The sequence below is a fragment of the Centruroides sculpturatus genome, unplaced genomic scaffold, assembly GCF_000671375.1.
Source record: "Centruroides sculpturatus isolate CEXI.00-Female unplaced genomic scaffold, Cexi_2.0 scaffold833, whole genome shotgun sequence".
Lineage (NCBI taxonomy): Eukaryota > Metazoa > Arthropoda > Arachnida > Scorpiones > Buthidae > Centruroides > Centruroides sculpturatus.
In genome coordinates, this window is record NW_019385052.1 from 14,193 (window position 1) to 36,504 (window position 22,312).

Here is a 22,312-nt window from a genome sequence, read left to right on the forward strand (position 1 = left end):
TGTGAAATAGAGTAAAATATGAATGTATACATTAAATTTAGGAAATGTAGAAAAGATCTGACAAATAAAAAATTTTCATTTTCATTCCTGATCTTACATTTAATTCAAGAAAGTTACATCAAGAAGAGTAAGGTTGGTTGATTGGTTTGTTGTGGCAGTACAACACATGGGCAATCTGCCAAGGGTGAATTTGTTTCAGGATACTTTTCTATGGGGAACTGGTTCTATTTAGATGCTAGATATGTGAAAAGAACCCAGAAAACTCCACATGGTCAGTCTGCTGGTCAGGCAATCAGTAAATTAAAGTAAAAAGTGTATTTAAAATTTATTCCTTTTATCTATATTAAAATCAATGGTGAAAAAATAAAACTGAATATTTTACATATTAGTTGAGAAAAAGTAAAAGCAAAACACTCATTAAAAAAATTGAACATCAATATTTTTATTTTGAAATAATTTCCATCATAGCTATCTTCTCTCAATGAACTGTAAATTTATATACTTTTTCCTAAAAAAGTTTTTTTATTTTTATAATTTAAATAAATTTGCTATCAATACCTCTTATTTTTGACTATATATGTGACTGTCTAGCAATAAGGCATTGATAATTAGATGATGAGATATTTAGAGAATGAGATGAGAGTGAGATGAAAATTTGTCCATCAAGTTCTCAGAGAGTCAGTCATTTACATCATATGAGAAAGGTGTTATGTTATCTTGATATCAAAATAAAATTGAATATACAAAAAAAAAATTATTGCAAGTCACTCTCCAGGCATTTTATTAACATGATTTACATTAATTGGCAGCATCTCTACAAACTAATCTTTTTACTGATAAATGAAAATATGCAATGATGAATTGATTTTGACTCCATCTAGAAGTCATTTTCAAAATTCAACTTTTAACTCCCTGTAGCAGTTGATAATATATTTGCATAAATTCTCACTATGCCAACTGTTTTTCTTTTACAATTCCTGCATAAGTTTTTTTACAGTGGTCCCTTCAAAAACTTCTTAACAGAGTTGTATCATGAACTCAGTGCAATTCTACCAAACAGGCCTCACTTTTAATTGTTTAGCAAATGGATAGATTGTAAAAGGATATCACTAGGCATCTATCAGAATCTTTTCATGATGAATTACAAGATGTTAAAGATTCATTGGATGATAACAATGCTTTTACTTTTAGCAGATAGTGGATGAAACCAGGGCTTCTCAAAAGTATTGCCTGGGGTGAAAATGGAGAAGAAAGATGATTTAGAGGAAAAGACTGAAGGTAAAATTACAAAGAAGGATAGGAAAGGGGATGAAATGGAAGTCTAAAGGGTGCCTGTATCACTTTTATTTAAAACAAAATTAAAAATTTACATTTAGTTGTGGAACAGTAGTAAGGAATTACAGAAGCACCCTAAATGATTGGCATGCAAACATAACATATTTACAACACCCATTGTACTTGCAATGGGAGAAGCGACAAAACTGAGATAATTTAGCATTCCTTTTAAAAAAGCCATTTTTTAAAAATCATTTATCAATATCTCATTTAAAAATGACACATTTCTTTATGAAACAGACAAACAAATTGATAGTTTTATAATGTGGAACTGATATAAATTTATACAGAATTTGTTTGCTCTGTTTATAGACTGTACAAATGCAAATGAATGATTTGTCATTTATATGAAATTTTTCCACTATATTTTAGCATTTTTTATTTGAATTTGATTCACTGGCAGTTCTTAATTTATCATCACTAATGATGATCTATTATTCTTCATGGAAACATCTTCAAGTGTTTTATCATTCAATGAAAATTTCTTAAACCATTTTTAGATACTACATTTACTATAGTCTCTCTAAATGTATGTATATTGTTTAGATTTATGTTTATGTTATATTGTTCTGAATTAATTCATATTTCATAGCTATGAACTGAGTTTATCACAATTACTTTTTGAAGTACAAATATTGCAAACTCAGTTGATAATATCATCTGTAATAGATTGTACAGTACATAAATTGTGTACAAATGTTAATTATGCAAAATTACACAAAATTTGATAACTTGATCAAAACTTGATATGAAATGCACATTAAAATCTTATATTTTGTATGATTTTAATGGTCTACTCAGTGTCAAAATATTACATTTAGTATACTAAAAATACTGGAGTTCTATAAATTGTTTCTATCAATTACATTAGAAAATAAAGTTTCAGTAATCAATATAGAATATATAGATTTTCTCTTATATTGGTGGTTCTCAAATTATGGTCCTAGGATTATTAATGGTTTGCAAACATGTGCCAAATGGCTCTGCACACTGATTGCTAGTCATTTTTCCAAAATGAAATTCCATGCTGTTTAAGCAGAAGAGAAAATATATTTATGCATTACTTATGTATGTTAGGCTACCAGATAGACAAAATATTATGGTATAGATTTAAGAGAGATTTATGGGATAGGAAGTGGACGAAGGTTTAGATGGTCCATTGTTCATCTGTGACTTAGTATAAGTAGTCTGTGGATCAAATAACTTTGAGAACCACTGTTTTATATTATGTTGTAAGTTACATTTTTACAGACATATAAAACTATTTTTAATAATGTTTTTTCTAGTATTCGATTAGATATATTTCAATGGGATGCCTGTTCACTTCCATTAAGAAATAGTTCTGTAGATGTATTTGTTACTGATTTGGTGAGTAAATTTTCTTAAATGGTTTTACAGATTAGCATTTAATATTGTTATGTGAGAAATTATGTTAAACTGCTTTCTTCTTATTTGATATTTTTATTATTAGAAATAATTAAAAAATACTAATTTTTTCATAGCCTTTCGGAAAAAGGATGGGATCTAAATTTGATAATCGCAAATTATATCCAAGTTTACTTAATGAAATGGCAAGAGTCTGTAAAAATAAAAATGGTCGTGCTGTACTTTTAACTCAAGATAAAAAGACCATGTCACAGGTAATATTCAGATTCAGTTTAAAATATAGTCAAACTTCAATTTAACATCACCATTTTTTCACCTCTGAAATTGACACTAAATGGAATATGGCCCTAAACTGGAAAATTCCAAATAATAAGAATTATATATAATTAAGAAGTTTACATAGTAATTTGAGAGTTTTAAAGTCGTGAAATTTAGTGATAACAATGTCATTTGCAGTGCAAAAACATACTTTTAGTAGTTCACAGATATTGAAGGATTCCTTGTTTAATATTTATGGGGAAGATGTGTTTGCCAGTATTCATTGGCACTGTATGAGAGCAGCTCTAATGAATACTGACAGTAGTATCAGAGACTATTTCAGAGGATGTTATATTTAAATTTGATTGTATTTCATAAAATATTTATAGTTATTTTTATCATTTTTAAACTGTTTTTGTTATTATATATGCTACTGTGAATGACCGATATCTGGCGAATGTCAACATTCTCCGGTGAATGTCAGTATTCACACAGTCGTTTCGTGTATGTACAAAATATTTGCTAAATATCATTATTTCTCACTTACACCGGCAAATGTCAACATTCAGCATGCACTGATGGTGAATGTTGAATAAAAGTATTTTTATTACGTTAACCTGTCCTACGTTGTTCCTGAAAATATTCGTGTTGACCTCATTGACCTGCGGGGGCGATCCTGAATATATTCGTGTTTACATTGGAATACTTTTTGATACTAGATGTAGCTATGCATGATGATTTTTATATTAAAACGAACTTTTAAAATATAATTTTTTTTGTTTTTATATTATTCAATATATTTATTTTGTTTGTGAAACATAAAAAAATAATTTTTTATGATAAAGTAAACACGATTATTATTTTAAAAAAAAATTAGGCTTAACATCAACGAAAATTCAACATGGCGTCACAGGCAACAAATAAAAATTTCAACATCAATTACGTTAAGACAAAAATGCAACTTTTTAATATGTCAAAATAGGAGAAAGCTTAAGTAACAGCACATGTAAATAAACTGTTGAACCTAAAACGAACAGTACATTCTAAATTGTTAAAGAAAATAATACAATAATAAACTTGCACATAAATTATGTGATTAACGTTATACAATCTTATTTATTGCAACAACTTAAACTGTTATGGCACTTTGAATTGCACAAAGTTCCTTGCTTTTACAACTGCATTTATTTGTGGAACACTTCTTTTTGCAATGACAACGTGTATAGCCTTGCCCTCCACTTTTTGAATTAGCTGCAGCTGCTTCTCTGTGATATTTCTTGAGAAGAAATCTCATCTATGGAAAGTAACTTTTCTTTACAAATTACGAACTCATTATGGGTATAAAGCTGCTTGAGGGTACCATTTTTGTTTGTTAATTTATAAAAGTTGGAGTCTTCTATTCCAACAACAACCGCCAACACATTTCGGGCATCTGTATGGCCACAATCGACATCAGGGACCTGTATTTGTACAGTATCACCAATTTAAACAGAAGGAAATGGCGAAGAATTTGGCGACAGACTGTCGCCTTCTGTCAACATCGGCTTCTTGGGTGTCATTTTGACCTCCACCAAAGCTTATCTGTGCTTGTTGACATACACCGGTGATTGTTCAAATGTATAATAATATAACCAAATATTTGGTCTTTCACCAACGTATTTTGTATGTGTCGACATTCACCAGAGAATATCGACATTCTCTAATTTTGGTCTTTTACAGTAACATATACATAACACATAAAAGAATAATAAGTCTTCAAATAAAATTAACTATTTCAAAACTATTCAAAATATCAAATATAATTAGTGATCAGTGACCATTTGTAAATAGATCTGTAGAAAAACTTTTTTAATATAATTTTTGTTTATTATTTCAGTGAATTTAGATTCAAAATTATTCAAAAAATTTGTATTTTAAGTGAAATATTTTTATACCATTAATTAATATTAATATACATATACTTATATAGAATAGTTTTCACAGATATATAAGTATGAATGATTATAATAAAATATTTTAAAATTTACATTTCTTGTAAATATTATTATATATTATTTTTTGTTTTATCATTACAAGAAATATATGAGATACAGTTTTTACATAAAATTGATTTTAAAATGCTTAAATAAATTACATGAATATTGATCTGATTGATTTTGTCATATTTGTGTATGTCTGTTATTTAATTTTCAGTTATTTATTTATGGATTAAATAATTTTACCTATTAATTTTTAAAACTTAATTGAAGACATAAAAATAATATGATAATAAACACGTACCTTGAACCTGTTACCGGTGTGGGTGATATTACAGATAAATATCGCAAACGTTTTTGAACATTAATAGTTCTTCCTCAGGCAATATAAAAGAAAAAAAAACGATGGAATGCAGAACAAAATAGAACATGAATATTTAAAATAGAATCGAATTTATGTCTTGTGTAAAATCGTTGGATTGGACATGCGCATTCTATGCAGATAGTCGGTGATTAAAGATCAGTGTCCATGAGAACCTGTCATGCAACAGAATAATATGATAAACTTTCTTAACTGTAATGTATCATGATTTGATAAAAAAAAAAATTATAAACCATAAATAACTGCTAATTCACGCTCACTATGAGACAAAAATTTTATTGTTAGTGCTGTTGAGATGGTTACCAAAATAAAAATGTAACTGATTATTACACTTACAAGTTAAATTACATAAATACTTAACATCATTTATTAAGTAAACATCTTATTTTTAATAACAAGCTAAAATAAATCATACACAAAATCTTATAATCATTATTTTTATTGTTTATTACTAATAAGCATTAAATGATGATTATATTTTGTAAGTAACAAAGCCTCAAGCCTATTTCATGACATTCTCTTCTTTGTACCAATATCTGTCTGTCATTGCTGAAACAATGGTTAACAGGTGCAGAAGATGATAATATTGTGCTGTATCTTAAAAATATTGATTTTGTAATAAGATAGCTGTTCAAAAGATGAATTTGTGATATTTATCTTGTAAATAAGTAAAAATTTCCATTCAATTTATTGTTGATATCACATGTTGGAAGAATTTTCTTGCTGGAGCAGATTAATCACTCTACAGACAACTTATCATCTCTTTTGACCACATTAAATAATTCTGTGATTTTAAAGAGGAAGGATATGTTTTTAGGTAATTCTATTTGGCTAGATTCTTATGTATTTGCTCTTGTATTACCTTCTGAGATTTCCTTCATCTTGCATATTTTGTAACTTCAGCATCAATGTAGTTTACATATACTAACAAGGAGAAGGCCAGACATTTGCATCTCTGATTCAAATGAAACTTGGTGAGCATGTAGCCCTAAACACAAATAGTTATTCAAATAATAGTCCCACTTTTCAAGTGTTTCCAAAAAGCAAACTTCCGAAAATTGCATGTTTAGCTTATGTCTGGAAGTTTTACCAATTATAAGAATGGCCATTACTGAGTGGATAAGGTTCTGGATGCTAGAACTAACAATATTGGTTTGATTCTTTGTGACTTCCAGACTATTCAATGTCTGGAGCTTATTCACTTGTGATGTCATAGTATGTAACCACAAGCAAAAATGTCTGAAAATTAATATGAAAAAATAAAAATCTTATTCAATGGCATAACAAGAGTTAAATCTACAGAAACTTCATTTTTGCTAAACATGAAATGATGATGTGATTTTTAATCTCATTTTATAAGCTTTAAATGTGAGGAATAATAATGCTAATGATACAGTAAAATAATAAAATAACTACGTTACACATTAAAAAGAAAAAAACTAAAGTTGCACTCAACTACTGTTATTCCTATGATAGGTAGAACTTTCTGACTTATAAGCTAAACACTCAATTTTCAGAGGCCTGTTTTTCAGAAATGCTTGAGAAATGGGTCCTATTACTTGGACAAGGAACTATGTGTTTAGGGCTACATGATCAACAAGTTTCATTTGAATCGAAGATCCAAACGCCTGGCCATCTCCTTGTAAGTAGTAACCAGTAAGGATGGGCAGTAATGCATGTATGCTTTATATTCTAACATAACTTGATACTTCTGACATCAGGACAGTAGATCAGACAAACTGATTTTGGGGTTTGAAAAGGATAAATAGTGAATGGAAATACTGGAAAACAGAGTAATGGCAATAAAAAAAGAAAAAATAATCACTTATAGATATTGTAAACAGTAAATATTGAAAGAGGAAGCAGTTACATTAAAATTCATAAAAAATAAAACTTAAAAAGTTTGTTAATTGCTAATGTTATGGCCAGTTTTTTTTAACAAAGCAACTAACAAAACAGTTAAAAGTTACACATACAAGCTACTAGAGAGCGAATTTAATTGCTTACAATAAAAATAACTAGTTACAGTAATTAGTTACAATGTATATATAGTACATTGTAGGGTCCCTCCCTGTGTGTTCCTCGCATTAAGTGGAAATTTGCATAAAATAACAAACTCCATTAGTTATTAAATATTTCCTATAGTAACAAATCTGTCACACATTGTTTTATATGAATAAAGACAAATAATCACTATATAGTAGAGTCCCAGAAACTTGACTTAATATGGATTGAAAATGTGACAAGTTATTAAAAATGATGAGACTTCCGTGTTAACAGTAAAGTGAGAGAAAAGAGATTGTATTCAAATGCAGGTCAAATTTGACCCTCTTCATTGGTGAAAGCACATTGCCAACTGGAGTAGAATTCCACTAAATTAATGAATTTGTTTAACATGCAATGGTATAATGATGATGCTAGTCTAAATAACAAAATTTTTGTTAAGGTATGCAAATTTACATACACATTTACATACCATTAATGACTGTTTCTATTTGTAGTTAAATTTTATTTTGAAAAATATTGGCTATTCAGTGGATGCTTTTGATTTACAAGGGAACTGTCAGTGTGTCTTTTAATAAAAAATATTAGTAAAATTTAATTAATAATTACATTAAAAGTATACAAACTCTATATTAAATTTGTAATAATCACTAAAAGTGTTACAGTTAGTAGCAATCAAATCATACTATTTTATATTAGTTTAACACAAATATGCAAATTTTTAGTAATGAAAGTGTCGCAAAGGAAGACCATGATATTACATTTACAGAGAAGAATAAGGAATAAACTCAAATAAATGTTACATGAAAGATTAGATTGCGGCAGTTGGCAACGCTGCATTTGACCACTTTAGTTCTGTAAAATAAACTCATGACAACAACCATTGTCTGTCCTGGAATCATTCATTCAACACGACAATGATATTATTTGCAGATGTAATCAGATTGATCGGCATAACCAATTTCCTTTTCAAGAGGTATGCCTTAGTGGTCTCCTCACTAGTGAACTGGACGTGACCTCCATGACATAGTAATCTGGACTAGGTGATTCCAGCAATGACAGGAATCCAGGTAGGCTTCCTTTTTTTCTCTCCACACTGGTCAAGCAGCCAAACTAACAATTAGTTCGGTTGCTTGACCAGTATGGAGAGATCAGGTTTCGAAATGGTCAGCGTCACTGGGATCACCTAGTGATCCCAGTGACGCCTCTTGAGAAGTGATACCCTAGTGATACCTCTTGAGAAGGAAATCAGTTATGTTGATCAATCTGATTACGTCTACGAATAGTGTTGTTGTGTCAAATGAATGATTCCTGGACAGATGATGGAGTCCAATGGTCATTGTCATGAGTTTATTTTACAGAACTATATACAAGAGTTACAATTACATCGACCGTGGAAACAGTGGTTGGAGTGCACAATGAAGTGAGCAAGCAGACATATTTATTGAACACATTGTGTACAATGTATCTGGGTGCCACAACAGGTATAACCCAGGGAGCAAGCAGACAGAAGTGCGTCCACCAAAAAGTAGAGTTAGCAATGGTCTGACATCATGTAGGTTGGAGACAGTGGTCAAATGTCATGTTGCCAACTGCCACAATCTAATCTTTCGTATAACATTTATTTGAGTTTATTCCTTATTCTATTCTGTAAATGTAATATCATCGTCTTCCTCCGCAACCCTTTCACTACAAAAAATTTACATATTTGTGTTAAACTATTATAAAATAGTGTGACATTTGATTGCTATCAATATTAACTCTGATTAACACTTTTAGTGAATATTACAAATTTAATACAGAGTTTGTATACTTTTAACATAACTATTAACTAAATTTTATTAATATTTATTAAAAGACACTCTGACAGTTCCTATGTTAGTGACATTCACATTGTGGCATTTTGCAGTGGCACCTTGGAAAAAGGTGTTATATTCTTTGTTAATATGTGGAATTGATGCTGTAATCAAGAGTTGCCAGTGAAGAATGATAACTTATTTGATCCTAGGGTTAAGTTATAGATATAAAAATTAGATTACATATATTTTGTTTTTGAATGACATGACGAGTTTTACAGAATGTCAAGTTATTGAGAGTCCAGTTTATGAGATTCTACTGTATTAAAATAAATAACATACCATAAGTCATATAAATAAGTTTAAAAAATTTTGAAAGCAGACTTTTTTCTTTTCTCACTAAATCTAAAATTTTAATTTTTTCTTTGAAGTAGGAACTTTAGTACTTTTTCTCTGGTTTGTCAGAATTACCAACATCTACTGCTACCCTTGCATTTTGGTGCCATATTTACAAAGTAATTATCATGAATGAAACAAAGAGAAGCATTACTACTACAGGGAAATGATGTGTTACAAGTGAGAACTCTGGACAAGACTAATACAAGTCATAGTGTTTAGTGCAAAACAAAGAAATAAGTCACAGTAGCACATTTTCCAGAATGAGAAAGAGTGTGACTGAGCAGGATGCTGTGAGCCTTAATGAATCTTAAAAAATGGTGCAGATTTAGTGCTTAATTATGCATTTTTATTTATGTATTTTTCATTATTTTTATCACAAACCTGAAACTGCTTATATTGAATGTCTAGTCCTACTGGAGTTAGTTTCTAACTCTTCATTTGAGCTTGTAATTATAATTTATAAATTTTATTAATATTCCAAATCAAAATATCTATGAATTAAGAAAATAAAGGTTATCACTTATATTATTTTTATCTTTTCAGTTCATAAATTTTCAAAAATGTTTTGATAAATATTTTAAGCAAGACAGAAACAATAAACATTTGTGGAAAAATTTATATTTAATCAATAGAAATCACACTTAAAAAGATTATTTTAAAAAATAGATACATTTTGAAATAATAAAGCTAAAAAAAATTGTAATAAATTAAACAATTAATTTAATATTACAGAAGTAATTGAAATTTTAAAAATTAAACTTCAAATCTTTTATAAAATATTTTGGTTATAATCTATTTCTTTTACTTACCCAGTGGTTAAAGAATATAACATAGGGAAAATATGGCAATCAGTCAAATTTTAATTTTCCAGATTTTTTACATTTCTCAATTTATTGACACTTCGGGAACCCAAAAAATGTAAAAAAGCCCTTAAATATTCTATGGGGGTGTGTCAGCATGTATTTTGCATTATATTTCAGAGCTTTTGAGATTTTAAAATTTGATAGGATTATTTTTATACATGAATGTTATTAAATTTTGGTAATTAAAGGTGAAGGATGAGATGGGGGTCACATGTCATATCTCAAGTGGGGTCAGACTTTAAAAATTTTACCTGTTGTTTGCATTTACAATGTTTTTAAAAACTCATCTTTATCCTCAAAATTAGGTCTTTTTCTTTCTTATAATAATTAATAATTTAAAAGTTATTCTTTAATAAATTCTCATAATAGTGCCACACAATATAAGCTAGAGTCTTAATGTTATTTAAACTTAAATACATTTTTTTAAATAGAGAAATATATCATAATTAACAAAATTACTCCTTTTAAGCTTTTGTCATTATTTAAATTTTATATTGTATCATAATTGAAAACTGTCCAAACTATCCAACTTCCTTCCTAGTCTGCTTAATTTTCTATCAATAACATCCATTTTTTAAGTTAGATGTTATATGTAGTTAAACTGAAATAAATATCATATTTTTTAAACTATAATATAGAGTCGATAAGTCTGGATATTATCTAAAATATATTTTGAAAGATAAACAAAAAGAAGAATTAAAAGCAAACAAACATCAATATCAGTCCATTTACGAAATTAATCTTCTTTTATTTGCAGACAATAGGAAGATATGGTCGATTTTGGAAACAGACTCGTGTTTTGGGCGTAAATATTGGAGGTCTGTCGGCATGCGTATATTTATTAAGCAGAACAACTGTGCCTTTCAAATCCCAAATTTATAACGTACCAACAAATGTCTCTTGTAATGAAAAGGAACAAGATTGAAATTTTAAAATTATTTTGAGTTTAATATGTTTTATTTAAAGTTTAAAAAATATACATAAATATATATGCAAAGCATGTATTGTATTTATATATCAAATAAAAACAAGTTTTGTTTNAAAACATTTAATTACAAATGTTTTCTTCTTATTTAAGGTCATTGTCAGGTAACACATTCAAAATTTCAAATTGATTTATTTTAAATGTGTTTTTGATAACCTTAAAGAGGTTGAAAATATTTGTAATTAAATATTTTTGATGGAGTTAAAAGGTGGTTTTTGCTTTACTTGTTATTATTGAAAAGAAAAAATTTATTATTTTTTTTGCATATCTTTTGTTGAAAAAGAGAAATTTATTATAGTACTGTCATTTAACTTTTTTCTTTTAATTTTAAATTTTTCATTTTCTGGAGTAGTTCTAGCAGCTGTTTTATGCTGTATTTGTGTGAAGGCATGTGCGCATTAATGAAACCTTTGAGTATTCGTTCTAAGATTATTGTAGGTGAACAGCATTTATCAACTATTGGCCTTATGCTTCTTTCAGGTACATTCCTCCACACGAATACAGCATAAAACAGCTGCTAGAACTGCTCCAGAAAATGAGAAATTTATTATGAATAACAGTCTAAATATAAGTATCTTAGCAATAAAAATTATAAATATAACAACATTTGTGTAAATCGATAATAAACAATTTAATTTAACTAAACAAATTATTTATTTAGCTATTAATAAATTCATTATGTATACAATAAATGCAATGCCTAATTTAAATTTTTACATAATTAAAAACTAATCATTTTTACATTACCAAGTCTACTATAAACTTGCAAATGTGATATTTTGAAGCCATTAACAAGAGGTTATAACGTTTTATTGTTAAACAATAAGAAATAGTTTATAGAAACAGTCTCTGTAGCAATATGTTATTTAATGAAAATTATGACTCAACTAAATTAAACATATAAAACTGTCTGAAACCTCACTCAGTGAATCAAATATTTTATTATAATGTTTTTGAGAGGAATTTTCTCATCTTCAGCAGTACATATTAAAATTTAACTACAAAAAACATCTGAATACCATTTGAACAAGCAATATATCATCATATAAATTGAAATAATTCTACAAAATGCATTATATGAACTGTTATTCATACTTCTTGAGTGAGGTTTGATGGTTTCATATATTTAATGGAATGTTGAGTCTCTTCCTAAGTTTCAATATTTATATATATAATTTATTATTTAATATAACTTTTATTGACTAAAAAGATCTTTATTATTTCCACATTCAAACATTAACAAGATAACAATTTATGTAATTCATTTAATAAAATTTTTTAGATTCTTTTCAACTTTAAGCAAGAATTACTAAAAGTATTGTCATTACTTAAAAATAATTAATCCATAAATATAAAATATTCTAAATGAATTCATTGAAATATAAATCAGGTGCATTGTCTGGCTTAAGTTAAGCTACTGGAGATTACTTGAAGTAATTTATTTTTGAGGGAAATAGTTCTATTTCTGCTGCTTTGCTTTTTGTAAATGCTATTTGCATATAAATAAAAATGTTCATATTGGAAATGAAGCAACATTGTAGCAATGTTAAAAAGAATATTAGAGGTAGACAATGACATGCATTTTCTCGTCTAAAACATTTTACAAATATTTTGCTATTTGTGGCAGCCATCTGGAATTTTATCGCTGGTGCTGCAACAGCTAAATTTAAGCAGAAGTTGCTAAACTGACTTTTAACAAAGCAAGTTTAAGCAGCTTTATCAGGTAATAAGCCCATAATTTCTATCACATATTCATACCAAGTGAATAAATTAAAAATTTAGTTATTATGTAAAATTTAACATATATATATGTACTTTTATCAAAACTTAAAAATAATCATATGTCACTTTCAAACTTTAACTTACATTAATTATAGATATTTAAGACATATTAGCATCATACTGACTTTATATGATATCACATAAAATCAATATGACTATAAATATCTATATATCAATAACATTGGTCTGGATACTCAATTAAAATAAGAAAAGTTTTTTTTTGTAAAGATTGAATGGGAGTGAGTAAAGAAGGTCTTTAAAATTTAAAGAATTAATGCTTTTATTGACTTACATTAACTTGTATTTTATTGTTTAGTATTTTTTTATGAATTTGGATTGATTAAATTGATTTATATTCCCCAAAAATTAAAATTTCATTGATGAAATTCTAGATAACAAGATTTTACTATAAAGAAAGTACTGTATATATCATTAATATATTTCATATCTTGAAAATAAATAGAAACATTTTTCAAATAAACTATCAAATGAAAATAGACAATGATAAAATAATGAACTTCATAGACTTTTTTAGCTGTTGTTGGTATTTTAAATTAAATTTCCATGTATAAGCATTGAAGTTCTTACAATTTGTAAGTGAAACTATTTATGTTTTTATCAATTATATAAATTTAAAATGCATAAATTTATCAAAGTTTTTGAAATTCATAAAAGTAACTAAGATAGTAACCAAAATAGAAAGTTATGGAATTATTCAAAAATATATATATTTAACTTCTAAATATCAATATTTTTGATTTTAAAGGCTATGGAATCTAATCTGATACTGCAAAGAAAATACTGAATGCCATGATGATATTAAAATGTATTAACTGAAAGAGGGTTTCAGTGTGTCCAACTTAGTTTGAGTAAACAGCTGGGACCAAAAATATAGTTAAAGAATCAAATTAAAGCTTTTATTCTGTAGATGATGCTGCTAAAGAGAGATTTGAGAAAAGTGTACTGGTTCAGGCATGGCAAAGTGGCAATGTATTAGTACAATGTTTAGTCTATGGGACAAGTATGTCAGGGTCCCATCCACTGTTATTTAACTTTAATCTGAGCTTTTATTTAACTTTAATTTTTTTGTGTTTTGCATTTTTGTTTTATAGAATACTGAGGTCAATAAATGTACATTTTAATTACTAATACCATTATTTTGTCACTCTCTCCCAACTCAACCCCACCAATCCCCACCACTTCAAAAGCACAAGCACTGCCTGATATACATAACTAGTTTAGTATTAAAGTTTAAATTATTTAAAGTTTTTCAGTGATTATGATTGAAATATTTGGAACACCATTTCTTTATTATTACATTGAACACTGAATGCAACTCTCACAAACATTTCTAAACAGTGATATTTCATGAAAAGTATTTTGAATTTTAAAATATTTTTGTGTTTTTGTTGCTTAAATTTATTAAATAATATATTTATGATCTAAATGCAAAATTACTGTGTGTGTTTATTATTCATTTAGTTTTGCAAATTGTAACTAACATATCAAAATATGCTTGTAGCCAAGATATGAAGCACAGTATTAAATGATATATGCATTTTTAAATAATACATCTGGAAATTTTAAAGATAAATAAATAAAATTATATTTATTTAAAACAAATTTTGTTTTTATTTATTTATTTATAAGGTTTCCAAATAAATACACTTGAATGTTATGTTATATTTTGTATACAAAATATAACATAACATTCAAATGCATTCGACATTACTATTATCACATATATGCTGTTAGTACATATATATGTGCTAACAGCAACTTACTTACCTGAATGAAAATAAAATTCAAGGATTATTATGTTAAATATTATTAAATTTTCATAAAATTGCATTATTTCCTAATTAGGCAATAGGGGTTTCGCCAAAATATTTGTAGCTTCCTGTACATTTTTTATGTTTACATAAATACTTATTATTGTATTACATATAGCATAGATGAGTAGTAGACTATACCATATAGGTTTGTCTAACAATAAGTACACTCTATGATGATTGTTTAACAACATATTTATCTCAGAACATATCCCCATTGTTAAGCAATACATATCTGTAAAAGTATGTACCTATAATTTTCGATAATACTTCATCTTTATTATTTTTTTATACATTCTTTAGTAATTATTTTATATATATTATTTTTCTTTAAAAAAATTAAAAAAATAATAATGACTTATTACTTTCCTGAATGTTATATATAAGAGGGAAAGTATGGTGATTGGTCGAAAAAGATCTCTCAAGAATTTTACATTTTTGGACTTTGCACCTTGAAATGTTGAGAAATGCAAAGAAAAAAAAATTGGGGAGTTTTTCTGTATGTATGGATATTAGTGTGTGTCAGGACATGATTTTGTTCAATCTCTTTGAAGCTTAATAATTCCTGTGCCTTTTAACAAAAATTTCTGAAATTTTGCAGGGAAGTTTGTGTATTGGGGATTGATGCTATTAAATTTTGGTGGTGAAAGGTTAAGGGTGAGATAGAGTGGGCTCATGTATCATATATCAAGTAGAGATGACTTAATAAAGATTTTACTTGTTATTAGCATTTACAATTTTTTATGTAACTCGTCCATACACTCAAAATTAAGCCATTTGCCATTTTATAATAATTAATAATTTAAAAACGTTTTTAATAAAATCTCATAATAGATGGCTCTGCACACAATTTTTAACTCTTGCTGAGAAAGTTACACAGCTTTTTGCAGGATTTTTTTTTAATTTTAAAAGTTATCTTTCAATACTAATAAAAACATTAAAGTTATTTTAAAGAGTTTAAATAACAATTTATTAGTGATGATAATGTCTGATAGTACTATATACATAATTTAAAAATTGCTTGAATTAATTATATATTATTTACATTAGAATTATTTAAAAAATGTAAACCACTTGGAGATTTATTAGAAAAAATCCAGTCAATGTTACAGGAATTATTTTTATATCTAACTTTAAAAAACTATTTTATCTACACTTTGTTCTTTTTATTATGATTGAGCTAATTTTATTTCATAAACATTTTTTAAATTAAAAAAAATTAACAAATTTTACTTATTTACGATATGAAAGTTATATGTGCAAAACTAAAAATAATTGAAGTATTTTACAGTAATTTAATTCATTGATTTATTCTTACTTTGTGTGCAAATGAATAAATAAAGTATCCAGGCTGAAAATGTGAAAATGTAAATGGTAAAATCTCAAAATATTAATACTTCAAACTTATTGTTTGTTACATATAAACTTTTAGTCTTTTAAAGTACAGTAATGTATTGTGAAGGATATCGTGAATTATGCTTCACGTCCAGAACTTGTTGTCGAACATTTTCGACGAGAGTCAGAATATTTGGACGAACGGGATATTCATTCGGCACTTTTTGGCTAATTACTTGGCTGAAGATATAGTAACTATGAAAAGTAATGAATCATTTTTTCAGTAAAAATCTTTTATCATAATTTACTTATATATTAAATAGTTTTTATGTATTAACTGTGGTGTGTGTATGCATATGCATTGCCCTACCATTAATATCAAGACCAATTAGTTTTTTTCTTTTTAACTCTTTCCACCCTGTGAGCAGTAAGAGGGCTTCTTATAGCAAGCCTATTATAGATTCAGACAGGCCCATAATAGGGCAGCCTGGTTGTGAGGGACAGAGCCTGACATATCTAGACAGACCATCATCTGAAAAGTTCCTGGTGCTTTTTCAACCATCCAGATTCAATCCCCAGAATGGTAGGCTGCCGCGTTGACCACACGGCCATCCAGCCATGCAAGATAAAGGTTTTAAACATGTTTTACTGAGTTTGTTATCTTCTACTGAAATCTTTGGCTGCTATGATGGCCTTACGCTTTGTGGCATACTCATCACCAGATTTTTTTTATAAATATGAAATTTTTCTCCATTCACGCTTTAACAAGGCCACTAGTTCAGCTATGTTCTTCAGACAGACCTTGCATGCACACAACTGATTCTCTAGTCCATGCCAAAGATATTAATAGAAGGGCACTCATAAGAGCATTTATGTAAACTTTTTAATGATAAACATGCATTGTCGTATGAATTAAATGATAATTAATATGGTTTTATATTAGATATTTTAAAATGATATAAAATCTAGATTCCTACCGAAATTCTTCAGCATAATTTAAATGGACATGATCTGAAATTCTGGCAGAGTAACTAACTAACGTTAACAAAACAGATAATTGCTGATGGAGTAAAACACTTTTAGTTGGCGTGAGAATTTCATTATTTGAAGGAACTGTTAATACTAAAATCTGGCACATAAGTCTTGCAAGAAAATTTTCCTGTATTTAGAAAAAACATAATAATTTATTACTGAATGAATATTAATTTGTTTGTAAACATTTGTCTAATCTTACCAAAAATTGCTGATCAGATAAAACTTTCACTAACCATGGTATATTATAAGTTTTCTGGTTTGTGGTTAATTCCTTTTCCTGTATTATTATTATGTAAACTTTATTACTTTATTAATTAAATTAAAAACATACAAACAAACAAAAATTACCTGATAAGCGAGTTGAACAAATTGATAGAGAGCAGCAGTAGATGTATTTGTTAGTTCTATCAAGGACCTGATAAGCTAAATTAAAGATAATTTAATATATCTCTTAATGTTTATTATTTATCGGAAATAAGATAATTACAAATTATGTATTATTCAATATACATACAGGTGCTTCAGGTAACATTTCCCATTCTTCCGATAAAAGTTGTTCATGCGACGTGATGATATTTTGTACAATGTTCTGATAATTGGCCGGAATCCAAGGTTCACTAATTAGAATTGTTAATAGTTCCTGAGTCCTTTGAGCACTAGAATTTAAATGATTTAGAATATTATGCATAAATCATAATTAATTTTAAGCAAATTTTCTTTAATGTATTTAGTAAATTATTCTTCTAGTTAATGCTTGTTTTTAGATGTAGAACTTAGTCACATAAAATCTTGAATGTTATGTTATATTTTGTATACAAAATATAACATAACATTCAAATGCATTCGACATTACTATTATCACATATATGCTGTTAGTACATATATATGTGCTAACAGCAACTTACTTACCTGAATGAAAATAAAATTCAAGGATTATTATGTTAAATATTATTAAATTTTCATAAAATTGCATTATTTCCTAATTAGGCAATAGGGGTTTCGCCAAAATATTTGTAGCTTCCTGTACATTTTTTATGTTTACATAAATACTTATTATTGTATTACATATAGCATAGATGAGTAGTAGACTATACCATATAGGTTTGTCTAACAATAAGTACACTCTATGATGATTGTTTAACAACATATTTATCTCAGAACATATCCCCATTGTTAAGCAATACATATCTGTAAAAGTATGTACCTATAATTTTCGATAATACTTCATCTTTATTATTTTTTTATACATTCTTTAGTAATTATTTTATATATATTATTTTTCTTTAAAAAAATTAAAAAAATAATAATGACTTATTACTTTCCTGAATGTTATATATAAGAGGGAAAGTATGGTGATTGGTCGAAAAAGATCTCTCAAGAATTTTACATTTTTGGACTTTGCACCTTGAAATGTTGAGAAATGCAAAGAAAAAAAAATTGGGGAGTTTTTCTGTATGTATGGATATTAGTGTGTGTCAGGACATGATTTTGTTCAATCTCTTTGAAGCTTAATAATTCCTGTGCCTTTTAACAAAAATTTCTGAAATTTTGCAGGGAAGTTTGTGTATTGGGGATTGATGCTATTAAATTTTGGTGGTGAAAGGTTAAGGGTGAGATNACATTTAAGGAAGAGGATCAATAGATAAAATCGATAGTCTTTCTGGAGACAATTTTAAAATGATTAAAAAATCCATATTACATTTATATATATATGAAGTATCTGGTTATATTTTTATATATATTAAAAGTTTATCTTATATTTCCAATATATTTTTTTTATTTTTTTAAATTTTATTCAAACATCTAACAGATTTTGTTTATCATTTCATACACGTTTAAACCATAGACCTAAAAATCTATAACATTTCTTATCATATAGTTTTCATTTTCTGGATCAATCCTTGACTGCTGTATCATTATTTTGTCTATAGCATACACGCATCAATATAGACGGCTGGGTGGCCAAGGCAGTTAAGGTGCCAACCTATCACTCTTGGAGATCTGGAATCGAATCCAGATGGTCAGAAAAACCCTGGGAATTTTTTGGGGGTAATCTGTCCTGGATATATTGGGTGCCTTCCCATATTATTCTGCCAAACCTATGATGAGTATGAATAAGAAGCCCTCTTAATGTGTACAGGGTGGAAAGAGTCAAAAATGAAATATTATAGCACTTTTATTATGCCAAATACACATAAATAATGCAGATTTTTGTATTTCTTTCCATATACTTTCAAACTTAAAAATTTACAAGAATTCATCATGTGGTTTATGTACTCTCCAATAGTTCTTGTTTGCCATTGCTGCTTTGTATATAGAACAATAGATAAGTATAGAGCTTATATTAAATAGAATAACTTATTACATAAATAACACAGATTTTGTTTGTGTTTTCATACATTTTTGCACCAGACTTAAAAATCTATAAGAATTCTAGTGGCATAGTTTGCATACTCTGGATCGATTCTTGTTGTTTGCTGCTGTTTTATCTGCAGCAGAATATTACAAGTGTACTCAGAATGCTACTAAAACAATATAAAAACATCATTGGTGAAATAACTATTTAATATTAATATTTGTATTTCCTGTGTAAACAAACCTTGAGCATTACCCCCGTTCAATAAAACCAGCATTTCTATAACAGAAAATCAATTTATATAGTAGATAATTTATAAAATTAATTTGTCATTAATTTGCTTGCAATATTATTTAAATTCAAACTTAATTACAATTATTTCCAAGAAATATAAATATATTTCCAAGAAAATATAATATGGAATAATAAATATATATATATAAATTCGTATATACATTTGACCATTTGCATATCTGTAAAATTATTAATTTATCCTTGAAAATATTTTAAGATTTGTGTTTGTATATTTTTTGATTAATGGCATTTAATGGAACTAGCATCACGCCAAGAATGAGTTTTTTACTTTTTTTTTAAAGAATATAACACTATTTCTAAGCAAAATCAATTATATCAACATGCATTAGCATTTAATCTGAACAATTGATCAAATTCTAATCTTGTTACTATAATAGCGTTTTCTTGTGAAAATCGAAATTTCTTTCCTTATTTTTGGGCTGCAATTTGAAAAAATTGTAGACCTATAAATTTCCACTGTCGTCCGTCTGTCTGTCTTTTCTTAATCTCGAGAATCGAGTAGATAGACGAAATCCGAGACCGGATATGGAAACCTTGAGGGCAGGAGGCCCCGATTAACTGCATACGAACGTTCGGTGCAAATCGGAAGTCATGTTGTTATCTCCTGAAAGTAGTTAGCTAGATGACTGACATGACTCTAACAGGAAAAGTATGATGTACAGGGGCAAGCCACTACTAATTTCAGGTGGAGAGCATATATTTTAAATTAAAAATTGCAGCCCAGCATTATGACGATGTCACAATAAATAATTGCACGTTCTGTGTTATTTTCTAATATTTAAACTATATTTTAAACTAATTATATGGTCTGGTATAATTTATCCAGAGCCTTGTATTATGAATCTGTAGACATTTTTACATATATCATTATTTGGTGGAGAAGGGACTGTTATACGTTAATACTCTAGGGCACAACAAATATAAGTCCAGCCCTGAATTTATCTCATGGTTTATTAATATAGCCTAATAGCAGGGATGACTGGTATGGTTCTCTTCGAATTCCCAACAGTGGGCTTCAGCTTACTGGTCTGGAGATCACTTTTAAGGAATTTTTCATGGGCGGATATGTTGGGCCCGTCCGTCACATTTGTTCCTCATTGTGGGCATGCCAAATCCACGATGGGTATGAAAAAAAGGCCTTATAGTGACCATAGGGAAGAAAGAAGGGTTAAAAAGTAACACATCAGAATATTTCAATAAATTAGCTCAGAATACATTGCTTACGTGACAATAGAAATAAATAGAAATAAGTACAATGAAACAAACAAGTATCTAGGAAACATAACAAACAGTATAAACAGTAAAGGTCAATAATATAAAAATCGTAAATTCGAGTGGATAACATTAAAATACTTATATACGTTCACGTCACTACATACAGTATTACATCTTAGATCTATATTCGCCCAAGAATGGTGTAAAATTCACGTAAAAGTGAAAGAAATTCGAGTAAATTATAAATTAATGCGTCTCCCTAGAGACACCAAGAAAGGCAATTTAAATTAATCTCGACCCATTTATAATCTCAGTCAAGTGATCGATCGATCGATCTAAAGATCAATCTCGATTCGTTTCTATTGTTAAATCCAACTTTTATGAAATGGTAGGGGCTCTTATCTCTCGAGTTCTACATTATCTTCTCCTGTTCGAATTGTTATTATAGAAGTATTGAGGTCTTTACGTCTACCGAAGCTACACAACATTAGATCGATACGTAGTGTACACTCGATATGATCGATAACCTTGACGATTTAATGTTTTATAATTGCAACATATGTTAGATATTGGATAAAACTGGTTAACGAGCATTTTCAGTTTAAAATTAATTCTGTGGTTAATTTTCCCCTCTTGGCCCTTTAAATTATTAATCGCCCGAAAAATATCCCTGTAAATTAAATGTACGAGATAAAAACGGATGTAATTTGTATTCTTTACATACAGCTTAACAGCGAGAATGACGTAGAACAAGCATGATGAGAATTATAACTAAGAAACTTGGGCAATATTCTAAAAATACAATATATATAAAATGCTGAGTGTATATAAACAGTAACGCGGTCCCTCCCTGATATTTAACGTGAATATAAATATATTAAAACTCATCTAAAAATGGGTTGTGCCCACTAATCTCCGAGTTGATAAAGCCGCAGAACTCTGGTAGTTTGGTCGCGGGTTCAGGCTTCGCCACGTATAGTTTTCCGGGTTTTTTCACGACTCTAGCACTACTTTCCCATAGACCGGATTTTCTTCACGTTTCTAACACTTAAATATGG

General features: G+C 28.1%; 2 protein-coding genes across 2 annotated transcripts; one reads left to right on the forward strand and one right to left on the reverse strand.

Moving 5' to 3' along the window:
• Positions 1–210: 210 nt before the first annotated feature.
• Positions 211–11,388, forward strand: LOC111633969 (THUMP domain-containing protein 3-like). The gene is made up of 4 exons (XM_023378628.1): positions 211–305; positions 2,622–2,703; positions 2,838–2,975; positions 11,157–11,388. Exons 1-4 carry the CDS (start codon positions 211–213, stop codon positions 11,322–11,324), a joined length of 483 nt encoding a protein of 160 aa, XP_023234396.1. The 3' UTR covers positions 11,325–11,388.
• Positions 11,389–16,166: 4,778 nt separating this feature from the next.
• On the reverse strand, positions 16,167–18,034 carry LOC111633986 (uncharacterized protein C12orf56 homolog). The gene is made up of 5 exons (XM_023378654.1): positions 17,883–18,034; positions 17,717–17,791; positions 17,568–17,645; positions 17,311–17,492; positions 16,167–16,588 (listed from the first exon to the last, which is right to left on the reverse strand). Exons 1-5 carry the CDS (start codon positions 17,898–17,900, stop codon positions 16,435–16,437), a joined length of 507 nt encoding a protein of 168 aa, XP_023234422.1. The 5' UTR covers positions 17,901–18,034; the 3' UTR covers positions 16,167–16,434.
• Positions 18,035–22,312: the final 4,278 nt, after the last annotated feature.